The sequence below is a fragment of the Nannobrachium achirus genome, assembly GCF_963921795.1.
Source record: "Nannobrachium achirus genome assembly, chromosome: 17".
Classification (NCBI taxonomy): domain Eukaryota; kingdom Metazoa; phylum Chordata; class Actinopteri; order Myctophiformes; family Myctophidae; genus Nannobrachium; species Nannobrachium achirus.
Window position 1 is genome coordinate 59677090 of NC_137824.1, and position 19783 is coordinate 59696872.

General features: G+C 42.2%; 1 protein-coding gene across 1 annotated transcript; it reads right to left on the bottom strand.

Moving 5' to 3' along the window:
• Positions 1 to 2048: 2048 nt before the first annotated feature.
• LOC308302017 (LON peptidase N-terminal domain and RING finger protein 3-like) lies at positions 2049 to 15649 on the bottom strand (the record flags this gene model as incomplete). The annotated part of the gene is made up of 12 exons (XM_080746172.1): positions 2049 to 2292; positions 3094 to 3243; positions 5323 to 5485; positions 5650 to 5808; positions 7860 to 7981; positions 8099 to 8213; positions 9073 to 9157; positions 9381 to 9615; positions 10255 to 10452; positions 10728 to 10847; positions 11622 to 11740; positions 14935 to 15649. 12 exons carry the CDS (start codon positions 15647 to 15649, stop codon positions 2128 to 2130), a joined length of 2346 nt encoding a protein of 781 aa, XP_080602298.1. The 3' UTR covers positions 2049 to 2127.
• Between the last annotated feature and the right edge of the window lie 4134 nt (positions 15650 to 19783).

A 19783-nucleotide genomic window follows, 5' to 3' on the forward strand; every position in this document is an offset into this window, starting at 1 on the left:
AATAGAATAAAAATATGAAATTGAAAATATATAAAAAAAACAAATAAGAACCTGATGGACAATGGACATATAAATATGTAACACTCAAAACATAGAAAAGGGAGGAAAAAAAAGGAAAGGTTTTCCTCTTAGGAAGGCAAGCCTTAACATCTTCATATGCTTACAAGGTAGAGCCATCAGATCAAAGAACCATCGCATTATTAGCAAGGCCTTAATAGTTTTACAATTTTACAACATTATTCAAAATAAGTTAATCTATGTTTGTACATTTTATCAAATAGACGTTGCTACTCAGCATGATGCACTGTTGATGCACACATGCTGGCAGGAGGGAATCAAATGGTTACAGAACAAGCTTCATTCTGCCTGTAGCAAAACAATGTCCTTATAATGAGGGCTCCGTCTCAGGCTGAATGGGGACTACAGCTATAACCTGTGGAAATAATAATACCCTTTTCTCTCTTTGTGAAATGTAAACAACATCGCTGCATTCACATGCAGTTAAAAATAACAAAAGTGAACCGCGTACACACACGCACGTACAGTAAAAAATACACAAAACAAAGAAGGAAATGTGAAGAGCGTTAAAGCGCACTCATGTAAAAGTTCAGTGCTTTTGCTTTTGCACAATAGAATAGTACTTGGAAGAGAGCGAGAGAAATGGAGGTAAGTGAGGAAGGAAGACTGGATCAGAGGTAAATTGGTAAAAAAACATTTAAAAAAATAAAGAAAAAGGTAGATGTATTGTGTCAAACAGACATATCGTCACTGTCGGGCAGAAACCTTGTATCTCCAAGTTTCAAATGTGTACGTTTTTTCCACCAAGTAAAGCCCTGCTTCATCATACAAGGCTGTCGCACAACAGTAGTGAAAACAGCCGATCTACAAGCACACAACGCCTCGCGGTGCCGCGAGGCGTTGTGTGCTTGTAGATCGGCTGTGCTTGTAGATCGGCTGTTTAAATCATCAGTTTAAATCATTTTTAAAATGATAAATACAAAAAGAACGGTCTTGGACATACGAGGTTTCCACCCGACAACGACGATATCCTCATTGGTTTACAAATCTAATTAGAAACTGCATTTTCACACTGAGGCAAACCAATCCTTTGGTTTATCGCCGAACGTGCAGTACATCCACACTGACCTTCTACTGATCTGGGTTGGGTAAGTTGCTGCATCTTTGCTTTAAAGTCCAGTTGTGTTTTTCAACTGTTGCAATGTTTTCCGGTGCCAACATGTAAGTGCTTTACATTGAATCCAATAAGTGCATTTTGAGTCCACAAAGTTCACTCTTTTAAGCTCCACTTTAAACAGCATTTGGATGATGAAAAGGATTTATGGCGGCGATCCCCATCGTCCCATTGTCCGGAGGGATGGTTGTACAGTAGATGGCTAGTTGGTTGTCAAATCTATGACTGCCATTATGGATTTTATTTCATTTTAAACTGTTAGGTGAAGGTGGATCTCTCACCTCAAATCCATGTTTGGAGATGTCTTTTACATCACCTTTGTGACCGGAGGGGGGCTTTAGAAACAAGTGGATGATATGGGGGGTAAGTTGCTTCCACAAGCTGAAGTTGAACATTATGAACTTCAGCTGCTTCGTTATGCTGTGAAGTTAACTGCATCACAGTATTATTTGGTATATGGGGAATGGGATGCCCCAAAGTACTGACAGTCTGTTAAGGACGGAAGTATTGGAAGTTAGGAAGGCTACTGCATTTCCCTCGTGGGAGTTGAATACCTTTCAAATACTGTAAAATGCATGTCGTCGCTGTCGGGCGGAAAACCTCGTATCTCCAAGTTTCAAATTTGTACGTTCTTTCGCAAAGTAAAGCCCTGCTTCATCATACAAGGCCGTCGCACAAAAGTAGTGAAAACAGCAGATCGGCGTTGTGTGCTTGTAGATCGGCTGTTTTCACTAGTTTAAACCATTTTTAAAATGATAAATGCAAAAGCAACGGTGTTGGACATACAAGGTTTTCACCCGACAACGATGATATCAAAGTGTTATCCCTGGGTGCCCCAAAAGAAAGGACAATGAAAGGCGTTGGATGTGCAGTTAGGAAGGTTACTGCGTTTGCCAGTTGGCGGGCGTAACGTAACCACGTGCGTTGAGCGCATGTCACCGGTGTTTCTGTTTACTGCAAGCCATGAAGAGCAGCACCCGACGGATCCCGTTGAGCCGCTCCTTTAGGGAGGTGAGGGCCAGGAACGGAAGCTGGGCTCGGCCCTCCAACGGAAGTACGGCTAACAACCACCAGCACCACGATGGACCGTTGGGACTCGTCTGCAGAGAGAGAGAGAGAGAGAGAGAGAGAGAGAGGAAACTACAATGAAGGAGAGGAGATTTCTCAAATAAATTGATCTGTCAAGACCTCCCATTTTCAATATTGAACTACGTCATTAATATACCTCAGAGCAGGGGTTTTGAAAGTGGGTGACGGGGCACCCTGGGGTGCCGCGACGGCAGTCCAGGGGTGCCGCGAGATTATTTGATAATATTTGGAATTCATGTGGACACTTGAAAAAATATTTAGTATCATTTTAAACTTGAAGTGCAACGTTATTTTCAGTCAGTTCTAACCAAAATGGCTGTTATCTCAACGTTTTCCTCGCAAACCTTGTATCTCCAAGTTTCAAATGTGTACGTATTTTGGTAAAGCAAAGCCCTGCTTCATCATACAAGACTGTCACAAAAACCTAGTGAAAACAGCCAATCTACAAGCACACAACGCCTCGCATCGTGAGGTGTTGTTTAGTTTTACATTTTATAGGTGAGAAATACAAAACGAACGGTTTTGGACATACAAGGTTTCCACCCGACGACGACGATATGCTATAAATATAAGGTGCTGGGAGTGAAAATTATAATGTTGGGGTGCCTCGGATTAAAAAGAATATTCATGGGGTGCCCTGAGACAAAAAAGTTTGGGAACCCCTTGCTCTAAGGTATATTAATGACATAGTTCAATATTGAAAATGGGTGGTCTTCCCATTTAAGCAGAAGGAACAGAAGTCACCACAAATGCTACTGGTTCTGGTCCCGCTGGGGAGGAAAGAGAGAGAGAAAAAGAGATGAACTTTGTACCTGTGGTTTTGAGTCTTTCTCCGGCATGGGCCCAAAGTGGCCCAGAATGCGTTCCTTTTGCTCTTTCTTGAGGGAGTTGACCCAAATCAATGCCTGGTCGTACACGGCGTCGTGAAGAGACTGCAACTCCTGCTCTTCTACACCCTCCACCTACAATAACACAATCAGGAACGCACGCACACAAACACCACAAACATTTAAAGGTGGCTCAAACCCTGTATAAAATGTTGCATTGTGTGCATCTGCATCATCTGTTGCATAGGGCTGTCACAATTATTACATACTCGTCTAATCGCAATTATTTGAGGTAATCGCAAATTATTTTGCATAATCATTTCCATGTTGAGAAACGTTAATATCGTTGCAGACACTTTCAAAAAGTAGTGGACATAGCAAATCTACAAGCTCGCATCACGACACGTTGTGAGCTTACAGATTGGCTATTTCCACTATCAATGTTCTTTTTTAAGAATAACATTGTCAAATATGTCAGTCATTTCTTTCTATATTTAACTTATGTGTCATGATTGCCATGTGCAACTTCAAAGCCTAAAAGCCAAACAGAAATGCAATTGTCAACGACAAATACACAATTAAATTGTTAATCGCAATTATTTGAGTGACAATTAATCGTCATGTAAAATGTCATAATGGTGACAGCCCTACTGTTGCGTGGTATTCTGCATTAGCTGCGTTTGTCTTTCCCTCCCGTCCACTGTCTCTATCTTTACAATCTACCATCCAGTCATCATCCTTCTATTCAGGGTTCCCACACATTTTTACCAATTAATTTCCAAAACTTTTCCAGAATATTTAAACCAATTTCCAGGACTATATAACAATAATTCAGCTCATTAACAAGTCGCTTACCCCTATGCGCAATGCCCAAAGACAGGTAGTGTATGCCAGTGGTTCTCAACCTTTTCAGGCTGTGACCCCCGAAATAATCATGTTTTAACTGGGAACCCGGCACCCTGACGAGCACTAAGAATTGAGGAATTTTGTATAACACGGTTCTATTGTGAAAATAGCAGATCTACATGCTCACAACTATTTTCACAATTTCTGCCTCTAATATTTGACAATTTGGCCAATTAATTTGTCATTTCAGTATTAACAAAATCAATAACCAAAAACAATGCATAGCAATTTTATCCAGGACCTTCCAGGACCCTTGATCAATTCCAAAACTTTTCCAGTACTGGAAAAATATTTTTCGAATTTCAAAGTATTTCCAGGAATTTCACGACCGTGGGAACCCTGTGTATTTCTTCTCCCCAGCCTCATAAAGTACCTTAAGGTCTTCATTCTATGTCTACAGTGTTGTATCCCTCATAAAGTACCTTAAGGTCTTCATTCTATGTCTACAGTGTTGTATCCCTCATAAAGTACCTTAAGGTCTTCATTCTATGTCTACAGTGTTGTATCCCTCATTAAGTACCTTAAGGTCTTCATTCTATGTCTACAGTGTTGTATCCCTCATAAAGTACCTTAAGGTCTTCTAGGTATTCTATGTCTGCAGTGTCGTATCCTTCATTAAGTACCTTAAGGTCATCTAGGTATTCTATGTCTACAGTGTTGTATCCCTCATTAAGTACCTTAAGGTCTTCATTCTATGTCTGCAGTGTTGTATCCCTCATAAAGTACCTTAAGGTCTTCATTCTATGTCTACAGTGTTGTATCCCTCATAAAGTACCTTAAGGTCTTCTAGGTATTCTATGTCTGCAGTGTTGTATCCCTCATAAAGTACCTTAAGGTCTTCTAGGTATTCTATGTCTGCAGTGTCGTATCCCTCATTAAGTACCTTAAGGTCATCTAGGTATTCTATGTCTACAGTGTTGTATCCCTCATTAAGTACCTTAAGGTCATCTAGGTATTCTGTCTACAGTGTTGTATCCCTCATAAAGTACCTTAAGGTCTTCTAGGTATTCTATGTCTGCAGTGTCGTATCCCTCATTAAGTACCTTAAGGTCATCTAGGTATTCTATGTCTACAGTGTTGTATCCCTCATTAAGTACCTTAAGGTCATCTAGGTATTCTATGTCTACAGTGTTGTATCCCTCATAAAGTACCTTAAGGTCTTCTAGGTATTCTATGTCTACAGTGTTGTATCCCTCATTAAGTACCTTAAGGTCATCTAGGTATTCTATGTCTACAGTGTTGTATCCCTCATTAAGTACCTTAAGGTCTTCATTCTATGTCTGCAGTGTTGTATCCCTCATAAAGTACCTTAAGGTCCTCCAGGTATTCTATGTCTGCAGTGTTGTATCCGTCTCTCTGGCGGTGTTGGAGGACCTTGAACCTCCGTCTGCCGATCGTATCCACCACCGAACGACCATCGGCGAAAAACTCCACGTCCTTGATCTCCAGCAGGCATCCGTAGCTGGCAAACCTGAAGGGGGTCATTTTTATTGTGTTGAGACGAGTACGTTGTGGTGAGAATACTTGACTCTCATGTAAGACGTGAAAAGCCAAGACTAAGGATGTACTGATACAATGTTTTCCTTCTTTCACACACAGAAAAACACACACGCTTGCGCTCCCCCTGCTCCTTACCCGTTGAGGTGGTCTCCCAGACACATGCCAAAGCACTTGGTTCCAGTCTCCATGCATCGCCGTATCATCAGTCTGTAGCACGGCTCGAAGATATGCAGGGGACAGGGCACGGTGGGGTAGGCCATGGTGCACACGAAGATAGGCACGTTCTTGTTCAGACTGGGAGGAACAGAAGGGAACGTAGTAGTTATTGTACTGAAACACTCAGCAGAGGTAGGAACATGATTGTACTGTGGGACTGTGTGAGTGAGTGTGTGTGTGCGTAGGAGGCAGTAGTCTATGATTATGTGATGTACTCCATATGTGTGCACATTCCTAACCTTTGTTAGTGAGCTTTGGTGTCTTTAAGTGGTGAGATCCCTCCAGGCAGCTGTGTGTGTGTGTGTGTGTGTGTGTGTGTGTGTGTGCGCGTGTGTGTGTGTGTGTGTGTGTATACGCTTTTGCTATTTTCTATTTGAATAGGGCAATAACGAAAAAGTCGACTCAGACGACTTCATTACACAAGTCGACTCCCACCAGAGAAAGTCGAAGTTGAAAAAAAAAAAAAACGGGAAAAAAAAAAGAAAAGAAAAAAAAAAACGTTCTATTGTGAAAATAGCAGATCTACATGCTCACAACGCCTCGCGTTGCAAGGCGTTGTGAGCATGTAGATCGGCTATTTTCACAATTTCTGCCGCTAATATTTGACAATTTGGACAATGTTTAATTTGCCATTTTACAGGCATTAAAAAGTCCTTAAATTGGCACTTTAGAGACGTGAACAAACCCTCTATATTCTTAAACTTTATGTTGGTTTGTGTACAGTTGAGTGAGAAAACAATGTTGCACATTAAGTTAATCATCTGGTGTGTGATGTGATGACATCATCAAACGATAAAGTCGACTTCAACTCAACCTTTTACTGAGTCGAGTCGACTTGCAAAAATCACAAGTCGTTAATGCCCTAATTTGAATAAAAACACACATAACATAAATAAATATTTTGCAAAGATCCGAGAAAAATGTCACTATCTCCCCTCTTGCTGCCACACCAACATGTCTCCATGTTCTAAGTAGCCATTGATTTATACTTTTATAGTAACAGATTTTTGCATCAAATATTAAAATGACAAACTGTAGAAGCAGGGGTCTTCAACAGGGGGTCCGGGACCCCTAGGGGGTCCTCAGAGTTACTACAGGGGGTCCTCCAAATCCTCCAATCCTTTTTATATTAACAACTTGAACCCTAGTGTCCATATTCTGAGGACTGTAGCCAAAAATAGCAGATCTATTTTCCGCTAAGAGGTTTGGTGTAGAGGGGAAAAAGAGCAGACTAAGTACAGAGTAAAGGGTAAATTTATTAGGTAATGACTGCTCGAGTGGTTAAATATCTGAAAACACAAAGGACATGAATCCAAAATACACTGATGATTGTGCTGTCAAACAATGAAACTATATGGAATCTATGAACAGGTTGTGGGGGTCCCCGCTTCATCTCTCTCTCGACTAAGGGGTCCTTGGCCTGAAAAGGTTGAAGACCCCTGCTGTAGAGTGTAGACATCATCAAAGGAAAAAAGAAAAACTTCCACAGATGTATAGTTTAACAGAGGCAGCAGCCTCCCTGAGTCATGTCATGTAACGTTGGGTCTTTGGTTGCATAACGTGAGGTCAGTGTGTTAGTGGGACACACGTGACGGGGATTAGGTTAGTGGGTCAAATAGCAACGCAGGAGAGACACGCCCAAATACCATGACGGAGGTTGACACGTGTGTGTGCGTGTCACGTGTGTGTGCGCGTGTGCGCGTGCATGAGTGCATAACGCTATGCTGTTCTAACTTTGCATTGACAACCTCCAGCCCTGATTTCTCACATGTCCCATTTCCCATATTCCCTCCTGATTGGCTACGATTGCCTTCTAAAGTCTGTGTCGGTGCAAACCGATCCTATAAGTGGCTGTGCGTGTGTCCGTGGCCTTTTTCCTCAGCGCTTTGCCATAGTAAAATGTGTGTGCGTAGCATCATGTTTGTCTAGTGATGTCATATGTCGTATGTCTGTAGCCTTTTTCCTCAGCGTTTTGCCATAGCAAAATGTGTGTGTGTAGCATAGCCTGTACATCCTAGACTCAAATCCTAGTCTGAAGATGTTATGTAAACACGACCACCGCTCACTTCACATTGGGTGTGATTTGTTTAATAAGGGAGGGGAGAAGAAACAAAAAGAAATATCCTCACTTTGAGAGTTCAGCCAGTTCCTCCAGGTTAATTTTCTGTCTGTCCATCATCTCTGAGGGGACGTATTTAGCGATCAGGGTCTCCATCAGTACCGTCTTAAAGTACTGCCTCTGTGCCAGATACTGAAGAGACAAGAAGAGAAAATGCAAATATGAGAAAGATGGAAAAGGATAATAAATGCTATTAACAGCATCAATATCATTCTCTCACAGTATAAACAATGAGAATAAGGCTGCTACCTCAGAGAGTTCTTCTTTGCAGAGAGGACATTTGGGGTTGTGGTCCAGACACCTCTCTAGACACTGAAGACAGAAGCTGTGGCCACACGGAGTCGTAACTGGTTCATAGAAAAGCCTGTGTGTGAGACAAACAAATTATTTACATGACAAACAATATTAGGCAAAACGTGTCACAATGGTGATACATTTGCACATTATATGTGAACGCATCACACCTCTAAATCAGGGGATCCCAAACTTTTTTTGTCCCAGGGCACCCCATAAATATTTTTTTAATCCGAGGCACCCCTACAGTATCATTTTCACTCCCGGCACCTTATATTTATAGCATATCGTCGTTGTCGGGTGGAAACCTTGTATGTCCAAAACCGTTCGTTTTGTATACTATTTATCATCTATAAAATGTACTAAACTAGTGAAAACAGCCGATCTACAAGCAAACAACGCCTTGCGATAGGCGTTGTGTGCTTGTAGATCGGCTGTTTTCACTAGTTTTGTGCGACAGTCTTGTATGACGAAGCAGGGCTTTGCTTTACCAAAAGACGTACACATTTGAAACTTGGAGATACGAGTTTTCTGCCCGACAGTGACGATATTTTAGTGATTATGTTGCGGAGAAAACGTTGAGATTTTTGGTTAGAACTGACTGAAAACAACGTTGGACTTCAAGTTTAACATGATACTAAATATTTATTCAAGTGTCCAAATAAATTCCAAATATTATCAAATGATCTCGCGGCACCCCTGGACTGCCGTCACGACACCCCAGGGTGCCCCGTCACCCACTTGAAAAACCCCTGCTCTAAATGATATACATCCATACACACACACAGAAGTCCAGCACAGCTGAGCTGCAGTGGACTTCTGTTTTGTGTAATCTCTCCCACCTTGGCCTTAATGTGGGATCGGACAGGACAGCCCCCCAACAAGGACAAACATTGGATTGAGCTCATGTGAATGTAATCACCCCTTACCTCATACAGAGAGAACATTCCAGATCTGTGGGGTCGATGAGGTCTGCCGCCACGCAGCTCTGTGAACCACACACCTCTGTTGACTCTGTATTTAGAGAAATGTTGAATATATTAACACATAACACTAGTTACGGTCAACTACGCAATTTGTGTTTTAAATGTGAACAACTATGAATAGGATATACATTTTTAACATACCGGTACACTTTTCAATTGCAATTTAATTGTCTTTGTGTTTATCTGTATGGCTGCTCATGTGTTTGAAGACAAGCATATCTGCACGTGCAGCGTGTGTTCCAACAGCTCACCAAGCTTGGATCTCTTACAGCCGTCACGCTTCTCTCCTCCGTCCTCCTCCTCTCCGCTCTTTCTTTTCCGCTTGTGGAGGAAACCTGGTTCTTCTAGCCTCCCGGCCCGCGCCTCGCCCTGACGACCTCTCACCTCTGCTTCCCCTGACCTCTCACAGGGGCATTGTGGGTGCTTGAGCGCAGGAGGGGGGGCCAGGAGGTCGGAGTCAGATGAGGATTTGCTTGTACTGAGGGGCTGCAGGAAGAAGTGGAGAACATGGAGAATGAAGAGGATGAGTATGAGCATCTACTCTCATGTCAAGAAATTCTCACATACTGCATATCCAGCTTGTAGATACTCGGGCATTCACCAAATATTAGAATATTTGAATATTCGAATATCAAAGTCACTATTCAACGTTGTTCACCAAAGTAAAATATTTGCTTTTTTTTCTCTTTAAAATAAATATATAAAGCTTGGCTAGATAGGAAGTCATAAGAATGAGTTGCCAATACCCTTGGTGGATGAATTTGTTAATGCTCTATACCAGGGGTTCTCAAACCTTTTTAGGCCGTGACCCCCCACCCTGACAAGCTCTTGGAATTGTAGGTATTAGATTTAATGTGACTCGGTTCCACAGATAAATATTGTTAAAATAGCCGATCTACATGCTCACAACGCCTCGCAGCGTGAGGCGTTGTGAGCATGTAGATCGGCTATTTTCACAACGTCTCTAGCTTACTTAATGTTTGACAGTTTGGCCAGTCCTGTAGAATATTCGACTATTCGAATACTTTGAGGTTGAATAATTCGAATACTAAAAATCACTATTCGTGAATGTCCTAGAAGATACAAGTCATTTTAACTACAAGAAGACGGGCAGGAGTTCCTCACCTGTGAAGACTTAGGAGACGGCGTAGTGCAGAGGGAGGCTGTGTGTAAGGCTTTGTGTTGAAGAGGTGTGGACGGCAGAGAGGCCGTGTGCACGGCCATGTTGTTTTTGATGTGCATTCTGGAAGACAGCAAGCTGGAGTAGTCTAAAACCCGCTCCGGAACGTGGTCCGTCAGAGGAGCCAGGAGGTCACTGAGAAGCTGGAAACCAGCAAGGAAGGATTATAAGAAAGCAGACGAGAAGAGAGGAGGAAAAGATGACAGGTGAGGACCGGAGAGAAAGGAAGGACGTAAAGGGTGTTCAATAGCCCTGATTTATGGAAAAAAGAAAATCAAAAACCTCAAAAATGGAATTAGGAGGTTAGGTGGCCAGACAGTGACGAATTATTCTCATGACAATGGATGTATTTCCTACTCAATATTAAATCTTGACTTGTATTGTCATTTGCAGCTTTATTATTTGTGTCGACGCTTACCTTGTAAGCCTCACTCCTGGCCAATCTGGTGGGCTCTATGGAGAGAGAGATGAGGTATTCTCTCAGAGCTTCCTCCGACCTCCCCAAAGACACCAGCGCCTGGGCCTTACGGACATGACCCTGCAGAGCAATGGTGACAGACATTCCTTAGGCAGGGCTGAAGTGTAATATTGCGATTATACAACAGTTAGCCTTAAAACAAAAACACGTCAACTTCACTTCATTGTAATTAAGATATTCAAAAGGAATTTGTCATTTTTAACGCCTCATTTAGCTACTATGTCCCTGAACTTCACATGAAAACTGCTAGCCTAGTCGCCTAGCATAGCGTGGGGAGAGGGAGAGCGCACAGCTCTTTCTCAACCAGCACAGCTTAAATCTTTGTTTGATGAGACGGTGCAGTAGGGCTCATTGACTGCACTGGTAGAGAGCCTGTTCCACCCTGAGAGCCTGACTAGCTGTTGTATCATTGCTGATATCTGAGTTGTAACTACCACATTATCTGTATACTGTAGCACTAGCATTGACTGCTTTGGTCTCTTTTTTGTAAGACACTTTATGTATATATACTTTAATTCGCCCCCTCTATTGATGCACCTTCTCTTTATTGGTACTGTACTGCTCTTGTTTTTTACTCTTATCTATCTTTTCCTACTTCTCTGTAACTTTGTAAATAACTGTATACTGCTGTGCTACAACGGGACAACTGAATTTCCCCCCTTGGGATAATAAAGGTATCTATCTATCTATCTATCTATCTATCTATCTATCTATCTATCTATCTATATCACTTACAAAAAACAAAAGAAACATTACCAAGCGAAAGACATTTAAGCAAGAAAAGCATGTAAAGAATAATAAATTAAAAGGAATGAATCAGCCTTCCATTCATACCTTAGACCATTGAGGCATAAGTGAGCAGGTGGTTTCTGCATCTCGTAGAGCCTGGTCGTAGTGCCTTAGACTGGAGTGGATCTGAGAACGGTTACTGAACAGGATGTGGTCTCTAGGAGCTGGGGAGCACAGGAAAGACTGTATGAGAGATGGACAGATTTAAGCAATGTTGTCCACTGACTGTTATTGTAACATAATCATGTTACACAACCCTGGCAAAAAGCATAATGGAAGCAAATGCTGATGAATCTTAAATTGAACTGATGGTTGCGACCGTCAGGTCGCAGTTACTATCAAAACCTCCACCAGCTGTCAGTCAGTCAGTCAGTCTGTCAGTTAGTCGGTCTGTCCATCACACTTCACGTCACACTTTTGCCCTACTCATATCTCCGCCACCGTTGCCCCTATCCATGCCAAACTTTGCACACACACACTCATTGGCTGCCAAACCACAACCCCTACCCTTCATTTCTCACATGGCCCTCTTCTAGATTAGGGAGTCTTACTGGTGTAAAGTACTACTACATACTAACTGTACCATCAGGGTGAATATCAGGCCATTGGTTTCATTTACCCACCAGGAGCGAATAACAAATCTGAATATTTCACATGTGTGTGTGTGTGTGTGTGTGTGTGTGTGTGTGTGTGTGTGTGTGTGTGTGCATTGCAGCCTTATAAAATCATGCAGCGTTATCAAGGTCACCCACATTCCAGGTTTCATAACAATGACAACTTATGCAAATGCCATATATAGGCCTATGGGAAGGAGAAGGAGGCATGGCTGTTTCATATGGTTTTCGTTAGTTGAATTATAATTGGAATCAGGCTGGTAGGAAATAATATATATATAAGTAAGTAACCCAACTTTATGATGTAGATCAAATATACAGTGATTTGTGGGTAGAGGGGGGCCCTGATTGCACATCTAAGTAAACAGAATCATCCATATAGTGAGTCAGCTCCCATAAGCTTACTGACCTCCAGTATTCCCTGGCCACCACCACACTAGCCACTGTGTGTTGCTTCTTGTAAGCGTTGTCTAGTCTATAGATGTCTATACATGGTCACCTTCACTTAGTGCGACCCACTGGTCAATATTGGAATACTGATATATTGATTGATTTCAGTTGTTCCAACAATTTAAACACAACACACTTTAATTACTTCAGTCTATATAGAAGCTTAATGACTAACACTAGTCCTTTTTTTGGAACGTTTTGAGCTTGTAGATCGTCTATGTTTTGCTATTTTTGACAGTGTATGCAATGTGGCCCTCTGGAGTGAGTGTGAAAATATCGTGGCCCTCGCCATCATCAAAGTTGCCCACCCCTGCTATAGAGGCAGTGTTCGAAATGTCATTTCACAAATGCAACCACACATACAACATCATGTTTACAGGTTCAACTGGCAAAGAAGTACAAAGACAAACCAGTTACAAACACAAGTAATTTTGTGTTTGAAATGACAAACCATAATTTACAATAATGTAACAATAACAATAATAATAATTTACAAGTACAAAAGATTTTTTGCCATTTGCCAGAGGTTGACACTAAGGTCTCAAAGCCACTTGCCCGTCGGGGCAAGTACAGGCCATGTTCTTCCCCAAAGGTCTTGCCCATTTATACTTTCAGCACCAAAGCCAATGGTGAACAGCAATCAAACATTCTATTCATCCTTCTTTAAATATGTATTCATCTAAGAACGTTTTTCTGAACATCTTAATAATGCATTGCTCAAAAGCTTCCGTGCTTAAAACTCACTGAACAGCATGTCAACGTTAATTAGGTTCAGTTCAATAATGTAGTCATAAACAACAGTTTTAAAGTATTAACCGAACACACCCATTACATGTAACTAATATTGGGATCAAGACTATCATAATATATGTATTTGATCAAGTCTGACTTTTAGTTTAAAGGAGTAGTTCACCCCCACAATGACTTTTTTTTTATTGATTACTCATGCCATGGAGACTTGAGTTCAATCATATTTTTTTTTTATAATTGTCACATTCCTAAGACAAAAGATTGATTAGAGTAAATTTACCCCCATTGATTCCGGATGATGGGGGGTCCCCATCCGGAATCAATGGGGGTAAATTCATTGTTATCAAATTATTGTCTCAAGAATGCGACAAAAAATCAAAAATATAATTGAACTCAAGTCTCCATGGCATGAGTAATCAATAGAAAAAAAAGTCATTTTGGGGGTGAACTACTCCTTTAAAGTATATGTCAGACAATAAAATACACGATAGACTTGATTCAATTGGCTATCTTGTAACCAGACTAGTAGCTACATTAGGTTTTGGCTGCTTTTCAACTGTCTGTCTGTCTGTCTGTCTGTCTGTCTGTCTGATTGATTGATTATGATTAGCCTACTCAAACACTGCAAGTGCACAGCCTAGAAAAAGTCAAACCAAACGAAATCAACCCATGAAATGCAGCACAGTAGCCAGTAGGTCTACAACTGTCCAACATAAACCATAACCTAGTCAAACTAATCTCTATGTGTTGGCTATGTATGTGGTAAGGGGTTCCAAACACGCCCCCTCGGCCCGCCCAACCAGTGTGTGTGTGATGGTGGTGACCGACAGTAATACCCTTGACCTACATTCACATTGTTTATGTTATACAACGTGGGAGACGCGGTGCGTTTACGCAATGTTTGGTAACGTAGCAGCTCAGCTCTCAGCCGACCGACATGACCCTCTTATGGAACACGGGCCGGGATCACATGACATGCTTATGGAATCCAGAAAGCAAGTCACTCAGATTCCACATTGCGACAGTCAGACACATTATATAGATATATTATATAGACGGCCCTGTGGTTGGTATGGCATGCTGCGTTACGCAAGCGCATTCCCCCTAAAAGATCCAATAATAAATTCCAGCAATGGGGGGGGAAAAACATATAGCCTAGTTCATCATGACCATCTGATGTAAGCAGTAAGCCTACATTGTACGAATAGGCTATGCTTATCTTTGTACAGTCAGTTTTATTGTCAGTATTTATTTTATAAAGATATGCTTATACAGTCATAGTTGTATTTATTTTATTTAGTTTAATTTAATTTTATTTAATGTTATAAATATATGCTTATCTTTCTACGGTCATAGTTTTGTACACCACCACATTCTTAAATAACAACTTTACCGTCCTGTTCCGACCATGCAGTTGCAGATGATGATCTAATTTATCTATGCATCAACTGGACATAACATGAGCCTATAATTCCGTATTGGTCCATATTATGCGAACCTTATTAATAACTATCTGGTCTGGCCATGCCATCCATGATTCCTACCTATTAATATTGCCTGGTTGTATTTCTCCAGAGCCGCTTCCATCCTCCGGTCGGCGTAGAGCCCGTTGCCCTCCCGCCGGAGCCTGGCGGCCAGGGACCGCAGCGGGAACCACTTGGAGAGCAGGTTGCTGAGCACCACGTTCACCCTGTAGAGGTGGTCCGTGGGCAGCGTGGCGCCGGAGGAGAAGCCGCACTCCCTGCAGCCCGCCGGCTGCCTCTTCTCCCTCTCCAGGCACTTCTTGCAGAAGCAGTGTCCGCACGTCAGAGTCACCGGCTCGTAGAGGAAGCTCAGGCAGATCCGGCACGAGAAATCAGCGAGTCCCGAACCGGCGCCGCGGCCGTTAATCGGGTCGTTATTCGGGTCGCTGTCCGCCTCCTCCTCCTTCGTACCTCCGTGGCTCCGATCGCCTCCCTCGCTCCTCCGGACGCTCTCCGTCAGGTGCTCCAGGAGCCTCTCCAGGTGCTCGGGTCCCAGTCTCTCGATCTCGGAGGCTCGTCGGTAGACGCCGAGAGCCTCGGTGAGTTTTCCCCCGAACGCCAGCGCGTCCGCCAGCTTCACCATCAGCTCCAGCCGGGAGGAGCGACAGGAGGCTGCGGTCCCGGTGGTGTCGGAGGATCCCAGCTGGCACTCGTAGATGTCCGCGGCCAGGTCGAAGTTCTTCGCCTGGAACGCCTCGGCTGCGAGCTGCAGCATGCTCTCGCTCTCGGTCCCCATGGCGAATGATGGAACCTGCGGACCCCCTCCTCTAAGTGGAGTGTAACTGCTCAGTGGAGCCATACCAGCTTATTTTGACATCTGCTTCAGGGAGAGCCATATAACAGTGTGATGCTGCAGCGGTTATCGCCAGATAGATGGGCCAATATTCTCAATGGATAAGAAGGCACACAAGACAGAGTGGAGAGCCGCCGGTAGGGGGGGAAAAAAAAATCTTACATAAACGTCATGTGATTTCGGCCAGCTGTTCTCATTGGACGAGTTTCGTAAAAGTGTTACAAAACAATCGTGCATGTAACAGTTTGAGTGTCGGGTCAGTCAGACTCGGTCAGAAGGGCTGGGGAGCCAGAATGGAAGCAGGTCAGGATGATTTGCGATTTGCCAGAGCCCAGAGTTACCGGTTCTATTTGGTTCCTAACTATCAATTGTTACTATCAATAACCCCTGGGGGTCCCCAGATCCCACTTTGGAATGCAATGATGTAGCCTACAGCCCACATTGTATTATTGTCTCCACCAGCCGAAGGCAGGGGGCGAGTATGTTTTCGCCCCTGTCCGTATGTCCGTCCGTCCGTCCGTGCGTCAGTCCGTCCGTCCTCCCGAGTTTGTTACCAGCTAACCTCCGGCGCCGTTGGCCCGGACGCTGCCAAAATGAGCACACACACTCCCTGGATGCCAATTCAGAACCTCTGCCCCACAATTTTCAAATGGCTCTGTTCTAGCGCCACTATGAGGCCGATGTTTGCAAAACACATTTCTGTACACTACTCCTAGTAGATTTTGTCCAAAATTCACGCAAATCGGTAGACAGTATCTCTACAGTCATGTGATCGACATGGATCTCTCTGATTGTCCATATTCCATCCTGATTGGCTGAGATTGGCTTTCAAAGTTTGTAAGATTGGTGCGTTTTGGACAAAATGCCTCAAATCACAAACGCAGAGTGCAATTAACATGAAATCGCGCACACACTTTCCAATTAGGACGAGGAAGAAATGCCACTTCAATTTTTTGAAATCAGCCTCATGATGGCGCTATAACAGGCCAATTCGTGGTTTTACCTATAACTCCGCCGATCAGTTTCAAACTTTGTAAGCGCACTCCCTATAGGCCAAGGAAAAACCCTTTCCTTGCATTTTTCACATCAGCCTTTTATAGCGCCACCAGGAGGCCGACTTATGTAAGACACATTTTTGGATATTACTCCTTCAGATTTTACCCAAAATGAACACAAATCAGTACACAGTATCTCTACAGTCATATGATCAAGACGGATCTGTCCTGTATTAAATATTCCATCCTGATTGGCTAAGATTGGCCTCCAAACTTTGCAGGATTGATCCGTTTCAAACAAAATGCCTCAAATCAAACACAGCGTGCAATTGTAATGGAATTGTGCACGCACATTCGCAAAAGGCCAAGGAAGAAATTACACTACAAAATGTTCAAATCAGCCTCATGGTGGCGCCATGAAAGGCTGGTGGAGACCTGTGCTCGGAAGAGCACTTCTTCTAGTTGGTCATGAATCACATCGAGATATTGTTCCATTCATTTGAGTACATCTCATAACATAGCCTAACTAGCAGTTGTGCATTTTAACACAGTACAGTCTAAATGTGAGGTATGGGCCACTCCTTAATGTAATGGTTCATGCATGACATTTAATATTCCACCAAATTCTTTAGAGATTCATCTTTGATTCATAACAATAGATATGCCACTCATTTCCCAGATTAGAGATGTGGTATATGCTATGTGGTTGAGCTAACTAGATAATATATTTGAGCTGTGATGGTTTGTGTCTAAGAATAAATGAATAGAATATAGAGAAAATGTTCTGTAGCTCCTCAATGAATAAAACAGATTGCATCCCTACAACAAATACAAAGCAATATTGCATATTGTGCATTTCTAGCAATTTCAGCTTATTTTTCTGTTTTGAGTAAAATAATAAAACATTTAAAAGTATTCTGTTGCATCAGTGTAATGCACCGACTGCACGAGAAAAGATCCTATATATATATATATATATATATATATATATATATATATATATATATATATATATATATATATATATAGGCCTATATATATATATATATATATATATATATATATATATATATATATATATATATATAATCGAGTTGTGGATTAATGATATATTTAATATTCATCTTACTTCGGTTATATAGGGTATGACTGTATGGCATGCTTATGAATATATTGTCCCAGCAAGGGAAGTAAATGGGTATGATAATGTCTTATGAGTTGTGTAACCCTCCTCTGTACTGTAGTTATGAAGCAGCAGGCTCATACGACAGAAAGCCTTTTATGAACGGAGGGATCATGTCTGACTATAGCGCTCTGACACCACCTAGTGGACGAATATTTAAGCAGTTAAAATATGTTTTGAAATAGACACTAGTGCTTAATACTAGTATGACATAGGAACCCTAAAGATGAAAACACAATGTAGGCCTATATCAACTGTTTAACAGTTTTTTGAGCGATGCTAGTTGCTCCAAATATGTGGCTTTGTGTGTGTTTATGCATTACATAATGTATGTCCAAGCACCTGCCTTGTGTTCAACATAGAAAAGGCTAGCTTCACTCAGGGGCCGAGTGACACAAGGCTCAAGCCCACTTCTGGTGGTCTGAGTTGAAGACAGATTGGACTGAATGCTTCATTAACACCAGGGACGTGCTGGGCCCCTGATTCAGCCCGGGAAAAAGAGTTGGAGAGGCCCTCATTGCGCGCTATAGAGAGATCTCTCTCTCTATAGCGCTGCTGCTACTCAAAGATTTGCCATTTCAGATCATGACAAGTGACAAGCCAGTGGGCCAATTACATGAGTTTTATTTCATTGTTGTCGGGTGGAAAACTTGTATGTCCAAAACCGTTTGTTTTGTATTTATCAATTTAAAAATGATTTAAACTAGTGAAAACAGCAGATCTACAAGCACACAACGCCTCGCGGTGCGAGGCGTTGTGTGCTTGTAGATCTGCTGTTTTCACTACTTTTGTGCGATGGCCTTGTATGATGAAGCAGGGCTTTGCTTTGCGAAAAAATGTACGACGAGATACGACGTTTCTGCCCGACAGTGACGATTTACTTTGTTGGTCGCCCAGCCCCCAAAATGGAACAAAGTCAGACATTTTATTTAATTTTTTTCCTAATGGCCGGCCTGGACCTGCCGGGAATGAACCGGCCGTTCGGGAGTTGTCCCGCTCTTCCCAATGGCCAGCACGTCCCTGTTAGCAGTACAGGTAGTATAGTGAAAGGTTATGCTAAAAGGATAATCGAACAAGCCACATGGAGGGCAACTGTTGACTTCAGTCAAACACGTGCATGATGAATTCAAGGTCCAGAGCTGTTGTATCATTTTGGATATGTCAATCCATTTATTTAACATATACATTCTTTCCTGCATTCAAAACCTATAGATACAAAAAAAACAAAAAAAAAAACAATAAAACATTCAACGCAGAACAGTTATACGATAATGCTAAAAGAATAACACAAAAAGTACAGAGGTACAGTTATACAATAATGCTAAAAGAGGGCTTGTTTCCATTGTGATCCTATGTATTCAATTCATCAAGACATACAAGGTCTGAGTTGTAAACTGGTTGGAATGATGCTTCTTTAAAAATTGCTTGAGAAGATATAAAATGTGGTTTAAAAATTGCTTCGCTTATCTAGAGCAACTTACATTAAGCAAGGTAATCACATACATAGAATGCAGAGACAGTGCCATAGTAAACTAGGATCACAGGTAAACCAAGATCCTAGCATCAGCATCAATATATACTATCAAAAATAGTCTGTACAAAGAATACCAGGTAAATGCATGGTAAACAATGAACCCAGCAACTGTTTAAATAAGCTGCTATCTAAATTACATTCTTAACCTAGTCAAGAAACACAAGCCTAAGTAACAAAAACATGAGAACGAATGACCAAGATGTCTGGATGGTAGCCATGTCTCGGTCAGTCGCTAGAATCATTGGAGGCAGACAGTGGCATGAAGGGGTACAGGGAGAGTCAGTGCTAGGGGGTGAGGTCGGAGGGAATTTGGGAGCGAGCCTGCAGTTCTGACTGCAATGGAGAGTTGATTCCACAGTTTGTGA